General features: G+C 45.4%; 1 protein-coding gene across 1 annotated transcript; it reads right to left on the bottom strand.

The window, feature by feature from the left end:
* Nucleotides 1-3,225: 3,225 nt before the first annotated feature.
* Nucleotides 3,226-7,434, bottom strand: LOC120944794 (hyaluronidase-2-like). Its single transcript, XM_040358581.1, has 3 exons — nucleotides 6,484-7,434; nucleotides 4,497-4,586; nucleotides 3,226-3,640 (listed from the first exon to the last, which is right to left on the bottom strand). Exons 1-3 carry the CDS (start codon nucleotides 7,408-7,410, stop codon nucleotides 3,227-3,229), a joined length of 1,431 nt encoding a protein of 476 aa, XP_040214515.1. The 5' UTR covers nucleotides 7,411-7,434; the 3' UTR covers nucleotide 3,226.
* Between the last annotated feature and the right edge of the window lie 631 nt (nucleotides 7,435-8,065).

Below are 8,065 nucleotides of genomic sequence, written 5' to 3'. Positions count from 1 at the left end.
TCCTCCAACTAATACCAATGATGGGCCACTATTCCTCCAACTTTTACCAATGATGGGCCACTATTCCTCCAACTAATATCAATGACGAGCCACTATTCTTCCAACTAATACCAATGACGGGCCACTATTCCTCCAACTAATACCACTGATGGGCCACTATTCCTCCAACTAATACCAATGATGGGCCACTATTCCTCCAACTAATACCAATGAGGGGCCACTATTCCTCCAACTAATACCAATGATGGGCCACTATTCCTCCAACTAATACCAATGACGGGCCACTATTCCTCCAACTAATGCCAATGATGGGCCACTATTCCTCCAACTAATACCAATGATGGGCCACTATTCCTCCAACTAATCTCAATGAAGGGCCACTATTCCTCCAACTAATCTCAATGAAGGGCCACTATACGTTCCACTAATACCAATGACGGGCCACTATTCTTCCAACCAAAACCAATGATGGGGCACTATTCCTCCAACTAATACCAATGTAGGGCCACTATTCCTCCAACTAATACCAATGATGGGGCACTATTCCTCCAACTAATATCAATGATGGGCCACTATTCCTATAACTAATACCAATGAGGGGGTCACTATTCCTATAACTAATACCAATGATGGGGCACTATTCCTCCAACTAATACCAATGTAGGGCCACTATTCCTCCAACTAATACCAATGATGGGGCACTATTCCTCCAACTAATATCAATGATGGGTCACTATTCCTATAACTAATACCAATGATGGGGCACTATTCCTCCAACTAATACCAATGATGGGACACTATTCCTCCGTCTACAAATGCTATTTCATTTTGTTACTCCCACTGGCCTTAGTCCGGCCCCATTAAAGTCTGAAGGAACCTAAACCGGCCCTTTGTTTAGGAAGTTTGGTGACCCCCCTGTTCTAAAGGAACGTTTGCCCCAAAGGAATAACAGATTTATTTGCCTGGCCCCTCCCACTTTCCTAAAGTTTGGAATAAACCCCTTCGTTTTTTTTTCCTGTTGTTTTCTCTTTATAAATAGGACCTGAGAAATAACTCGACTTCCCTTGAAGATTCTGGAAACAAAGTTAAAGTATGGGAACCGGGGTGGACATCTTTATTCACAGCAGATCCTCCTTTGCCGTATTATTATTCCACCATCATCATTCACAGTCAGTGAAGTATTGCACCCGCCTTTGGTATGTGAAGAATGTTTACTTTACTTTACTTTTACCTCTCCTCCTGAACGTTCATTAACCTCAATGACAAAAGCAAGTTGTACTATTTTGTTTTTCCATGACTGCCCCCCCCCCTCCCCCGCCCCCCTCCCCGATCGCCCTGGATTAGGTGCCAATTTTGCCAGAACAAAGGCAGTAAAATACATTCTTCACCTGAAATATCCGACATAAAGTAAATAAACAATGTAACAATGTAAGTCCATGTCTTACATAAAGTAAATAAACAATGTAACAACGTAAATCCATATCTTGCGTAAAGTCAATAAACAATGTAACAATGTAAATCCATATCTTACGTAAAGTAAATAAACAATGTAACAATGTAAATCCATATCTTACGTAAAGTCAATAAACAATATAAATCTCTAAAATACTAAAAGAGGAACATCCTGGGATGAAGGTGACTGGCCATGCGGTTCCCTGAGAGTCTTGCTGGAAGGATGTGATGGTCACTAATGAGGTAGAAATGTAATAAAAGAATCTTCCTGAAACCCCAGACTGGCTGGAACAGAGAGATTTTCCTGCTTGAGGATCTTCGGGGATCATCACTGAGAATAGGAGGTAGAAATTCACAAAGTCCCCCCATCTCCTCTACATGCAGAGATTGGAGAGATGGAGAGATTACCGACGTCCGTCACATCCTGAGAATGCTATATGCTAGACATGTGCACTGCCGAAAAATTCATTCATTTTCGTTTTCGTTTCATTTGTTTTTTAGCTTTTTTCGGAAATTCAGAAAATTTGGAAAGTTCGGAAATTCAAAAATTCAGAATTCAGAAATTCGGAAATTCAAAAATTTGGAAATAAAGAAATTCGAATCTGAATTCAGATATTGAAAATTTTAAAATTCTAAGGCACGGATTCACGTAGAATCGCGTATCTTTGTGCGGGCGTAACGTATCCTATTTACGTTACGCCTCCCCAACTTTGACAGGCAAGTGCCGTATTCTCAAACGAAAGTTGCGGCAGCGTAGCGTAAATAGGCCAGCGTAAGCCCGCCTAATTCAAATGTGGTAGATGTGGGCGTGTGTTATGTAAATTTTATGTGACCCCGCGTAAATGACGCTTTTTACGAACGGCGCATGCGCTGTCCGTGAAAGTATCCCAGTGCGCATGCTCCAAATTAACCCGCAAAAAGCCAATGCTTTCGATGTGAACGTAAATGACGCCCAGCCCTATTCGCGAACGACTTACGCAAACGACGTAAAGTTTTTAAAATTCGACGTGGAAACGACGTCCATACTTAACATTGGTACGCCGCATCTACGCCTCATATAAGAGGGGTAACTTTACGCTGGGAAAAGCCTAACGTAAACGGCGTATCTGTACTGCGTTGGCCAGGCGTACGTTCGTGAATTCGCGTATCTAGCTGATTTACATATTTCTAGGCATAAATCAGCGTACACGCCCCTAGCGGGCAGCGTAAATATGCAGTTAAGATACGACGGCGTAAGAGACTTACGCCAGTCGGATCTAATACGAATCTATGCGTAACTGATTCTAAGAATCGGGCGCATAGATACGATGGCTCGGACTCAGAGTTACGAAATTTTGGAAATTCGAAAGTGCAGAGATTCCGAAAATTCCCAAATTTAAAAATTCGTAAATTTTGGATTTAACGAATTTGTCAATATTTGTTAAAAAAACGAATTCGGAAATAAAGGAATTGCACATGTCTACTATACCACTCTCGGCTGTCTGGCATCAACAATATTCAGACAAGGACTCATGACTTTATCAGATGCTTTTTTGTTTCTGGTCAGGTCTTGGTCAGTGGGACCTGCAGTCAAGAATACTGGTACGCAGACCGCCCGCGCCCCCATAGCAACGCCACTGCACGCAGTTGGCATTTTCAGAAAGAAGTCAACAGCGGTCCGTATTTCTTTCATGACAGGTGCACTTTAGCAATTACGAATCCATTTTGATGCGACAGATTGGAAATCAATTGGCTCTACCACAGCTCAGGTTTTTCTTGAGTATCCTACACAAGGTTATCTCCATTCCAGTATTACAACCAGTAGAGAAATGAATACCCAGGAACATACGTGGCCCCTGGAGGGCCCCATGGATTCCGCGCCATTGTACATACGGTTCTGAAAGCCGCAGCCAGGAGAGTCCAGGTAACACTGACATTCGAAGTGTGCGTTTAGAAGAGCAATGTCCTCCGGTGACAGCCGGCCCTCCGCCCACATCGGAACAGACGCGTTGGACCCCGGCGGCGCCCTCACGATGCGGAAGTTGGTGGAGTTGAGATGTAGAAAGGCATCGGCGACATTGGGTTGTCGCAGACAGCGGCCGTTTCCGCCGCACAGTGCCTGACTGCAGAGGGAGGCCGCGGCGGTGACATTCACGAGGTATTGACCCAAATCTTCATCCAGGAATGATTTCATACTCTGGCAGGTTTCCTGTAGAAAGGAGAACCGGATTAGTAAGGTTTGCGGTCAACCCCATAATGGCGGTCGCTGCGATACTTTCTATCACACCGTATTTGCGCACTTTTTTGGGAAAAAAATCACTTTTTTTAATTAAAAAATAAGACAAACAGTAAAAGTAGCCCAATTTTATTTTATATTGTGAAAGATGATGTTAAGGCGAGTAAATTGATACCCAACATGTCACGCTTCAAAATTGCGCACCGCTCGCTGGATGGTGCCAAACTTTTACCCTTTAAAAATCTCCATAGGGGTGTTCGCGGCGATACCTCACATGTGTGGTTTAAACACCGTTTTCATATGCTGGGGCGCTGCTCACGTATGCGTTCGCTTCTGCGCGTGAGCTGGTTGAGACGCTTTAATTTATTTTTTCTTATTTTACTTTATTTTTTTTTATTTTACAACAGTTTTTTTTTTAATTGGGTCACTTTTATTCCTATTACAAGGAATGTAAATATCCCTTGTAATAGAAAAAAGCATGACAGGTCCTCTTAAATATAAGATGTGGGGGTCCAAAAGACGTCACATCTCATATTTTGGACTTAAATGCAATAAAAAATAAATTAATTTGAAAAAATGACAACAAAAAAATGTCCACCGCGCCTATTCTGGCACTTCTCTCCTTCATGTAAAAATCAAAATTTTTTTGCTAGAAAATTAATCACAACCCCCAAACATTATATATATTTTTTTCTAGCAGACACCCTAGAGAATAAAATATCGGTCATTGCAACTTTTTTTCTCGCGCGTTATTTGCGCAATAGAGAGGGATGGCTGTTACAGAGGAACTCCGGATCAGAACACACAATACGGCCCGGGCTACACTCACCTTGTTCTTGGCGTAGTCTGCGTCACCCCAGAATATCACCCCGGCAACACCCTGTGCCGCACTCTCCCCGATGGTAGAAATGAGATCCATCTGAAGGTAGAGAATAAAAAATCATTGATTCAAATGACTTAAACCTTCAACCAAACAGACCACATATGCATTCCCTATTTTACCTAAGCTTAAATTGGCTTGTCATTTCTCACTGCCACCAGTAGATGTCGCTGGTATCACTGGTCATAGGATGAGGATTCACAAACAAAACCAAGTTATGAATGTTTTTATTTTCTTCAGCCAATCCCGTAGGAGGTTTATGCCACTGGTGCGTGACGGGGGAGTATATAAATATTTGGGACAGGCCGTGTGCTCTCTCTCTCTCTGTTCCCCCTGGGCTGAGGCTTATGGAGGAGGTGCTGCTGGATGGAGCTCCTCTGCTGTTAGGCCCAATAGCCTGTTTTGGGGCCTAACATGTTCTGAGGTTGTCCTGCCTGGTCTGGAGGAAGCTGCTCCAAGGAGGAGACTCAGGGGAGGCCCCCTGCTGGAGAGAGTCAGGAAAGAAGGTTGGTCTTTTAGAAGGGTCCGGCGACTCTCACTTGGGGGGACGCATTGAAATTTGGGAAGGTGCTCACTGTGTTGCTGGGCTGGCTTAAAGGTTCTGACACTGTGAAGCTAGATATTGATCTCGAGACTATGATCTGCTATGGTATCCGGGACCCCTAACCCTCACCTTCTTATCTATTCTACAATAATTGACAAAAGTGGCTAGTACCCATATCCTTTCTAGCCCCCCCCCCCCATTTTTGCCATTAACTCAACCCTGGGGTAAAATGGTAGCCTGTTAAAATCAGTTTACTGTATCAGATCAGGCAGTGATTAGGATTGGTTGGTTGGTCTCGAGGTTATAGCATATCATTACCACTTACTGACTGGTTGCTAGAGGTTACAGCACACATTACGGCTCACTGATTAGTTGCTAGAGGTTACAGCACATGATTTCTTCTTGTTGATTGCTTGCTAGAGATTACTGTACAGCAGTGGCGTAGCGTGGGTTGTCAGCGCCTGGGGCGAGGCAAGTAATTTGCGCCCCCGACCCATGGACATAGCTATTTTCAGCTAGCTCCAGTCTGGTCATATGATCCACTGTGTGAGACAGCGGTGGCTGTAGGGAAGAGGAGAGCGTGCTTGATAATGACTGGTAAAGCCTGGAGTGGTGACATCATGCATATGTTACTATGTCCCATCTGTTGTTTGGCGCTCCCTCCTCTCCACACTCGTGACAGCGCCCCTCTAAATTTTGCGCCCGGGGCCGTGGACCCCCTTGCACCCCCCACGCTACGCCACTGCTGTACAGAAATACTGCTCACTGATTGGTTGCTAGAGGTTACAGCACATCATCTCTTTACTGCAGAGGGGCATGATCTACATATGAATGGCGCCTTTATTTACAAATGAAACGCGTCGGCCTCAGCTATTTACATATGAAGGACCTCGCTATTTACATATGAGTGCCGGTTATTTACATGTAAACACAGGGTCTGCAGGTGAGTCATCTGTACACAACAATAGGGCAGAGCTGGGCAGCATTAGTAGCAGCACTTCACAAACTAACTAACTAACTAAACTGACATAGTTGGCAAGTATGAGGCGGCTGCTTTGGGCCCCACAACAATGACAGGGCCCAGGGCAGCTTCCCCTTTTGCCCTGCCTTAAAGACGGCCCTGGACATGAGGGTTAGGGTTTGGGTGTTAGGGTTTGGGTGATGGGCTTAGGGTTAAGGTTAGGGTTTTCCCTTGGAGAATAAGGCTAGGACTCAGGAATTGGAACAGGGACCTCCCCCAGAGGTCAAAGGTCAAAAGGCGGGTTCCCAGAGGTCAAAGGTCACGGGGCATGGCTGACCCACCCCCATCAAAGTGTACTGCCTACCCCAACTAAGTCGGGGGGAAGGAACAAGTCGGGGAAAGGGACCTTTGTGCTCATTGTGTTGTCTCACCTGGGAGAGAAGGTTGAGGTTTTCTTTGTAGGTGGGTCTTGCGTACACAAGGACAGGAGGAGAGTACCCTGTGTGTTGTGAAGCGATCCTCATGGCCTCTTTCACCCGATAGTGAACAAATTTGAGCCCGTTTACAGAACTGCTGAGAGGAGGTTCCAGGTAGATGGATGGATAAAGGGCGGTACTCTCCTCCCACATCCACCATAATTGGTCATTGCGTGCCATATCCACATCGGGGCACTTACCAGTATAACTATCCCAGTTGGTCAGGTAGTCGTGGTTGTAGCAATCTGGGAACAGGTAGTATCCCCAGAGTTGGTTGGGTCGAAGGCCCTTGGCGTATCGCAGCGTTTCTACCATGAACTCGCGGGCGGCGTTTTCAAATCGATACTGAGCCTCCTTGTTCACCTCTTCGGCCGTCCAGTCTGGATAACGAGAGGCCACCAGCTGGCGGGAAGCTTGCCGGTATATGTCCTTCATCTGCCAGTTCCGAATCCAAATGGGTCTCCATTCTTCCCAGTCAATGACCCCCAGTCCAGTTTTATTAAATGACGTCATGTATTTGTTGATTCCATCCCACATCTGATCCAGGTGAGCCTGCAGACTGACATTCTGGGGCACGCCTCCATTGATGGATACGTTGTTCTTGTCGTAGTAAGGGTAGAGCCCCAGGCGCTCCTTGTAGAAGATGGTGAGATTCTGGTCTACAATCCCCTCACTAGGGGAAGAATTGAGGTTGAAGAGTCGAAGGTCAAGAGACACATTGAATCGGCGCTGGCAGTCTTGTGTGGGCGCATTCCACGCCACCATGAATGGGTGACCACTAAACATGGGAGGAACGGTGGGCTTGTCTATGTCGGTGCTGACCTCAGTTGCCATAATAAGGACACCCCATAGGACCCAGGAGAGGTCGGAGTGGGTTGTCATTGGAAAAGATTGAAGACTGAGCTTGATAAACTCTACAGAGAAAAAAATGAAAGAAAGCAAAATTACAACCACCAGTCTATGAGCTTTGTAATAGAAGAGTATATAATACCCTCTATGAAAGGACATCAAAGTTTGGGCACCCCAGGTAAAAATGTGTATTAATGTGCATAACGAAGCCAAGGAAAGATGGAAAAATCTCCAAAAGGCATCAAATTACAGATTAGACATTCTTATAATATGTCAAAAAAAAGTTACATTTTATTTCCATCATTTACACTTTCAAAATTACAGAAAACAAAAAAATGGCGTCTGCAAAAGTTTGGGCACCCTGCAGAATTTCTAGCATGCCCCGCCCCCTTTGCAAAGCTGAGACCTGCCAGCAGGGCTGGACTGGGACAAAAATTTGGCCCTGGACTTTATCCAGGCTGGCCCACTTTGACAGGTCTCTCCCATGGCGGCCCGAAAACTCCCCCCCCCCCCGGCCACCCAAGCCCCCTCTCCCCCTTTACTAGCCACTAGCCATTCTACTTTATTAGAGTAGAACGGCTGGTACTGGTACTCTTATAGGCAGTACCAGTGAGGAAGCTAGACATTATTTCACCCGGGGCAAAGAATCAGTTCAGTGCCCCCCTTATGGGACAAAATTAGGCAGAAG

Source organism: Rana temporaria, chromosome 7 (assembly GCF_905171775.1).
Source record: "Rana temporaria chromosome 7, aRanTem1.1, whole genome shotgun sequence".
Lineage (NCBI taxonomy): Eukaryota > Metazoa > Chordata > Amphibia > Anura > Ranidae > Rana > Rana temporaria.
The sequence above is the reverse complement of the archived record's forward strand: the minus strand, read 5'-3'. Positions and strand labels throughout refer to the sequence as shown.

Bases quoted from the DNA above. Each gene is read 5' to 3' on its own strand.
- LOC120944794 (XM_040358581.1), bottom strand. From the start codon at position 7,410: ATGACAACCCACTCCGACCTCTCCTGGGTCCTATGGGGTGTCCTTATT. The intron at 4,587-6,483 runs GTGAGACAACAC...CTCTACCTTCAG, and splicing joins ACCTCAACCTTCTCTCCCAG to ATGGATCTCATTTCTACCAT. The intron at 3,641-4,496 runs GTGAGTGTAGCC...TCCTTTCTACAG, and splicing joins CAGACTACGCCAAGAACAAG to GAAACCTGCCAGAGTATGAA.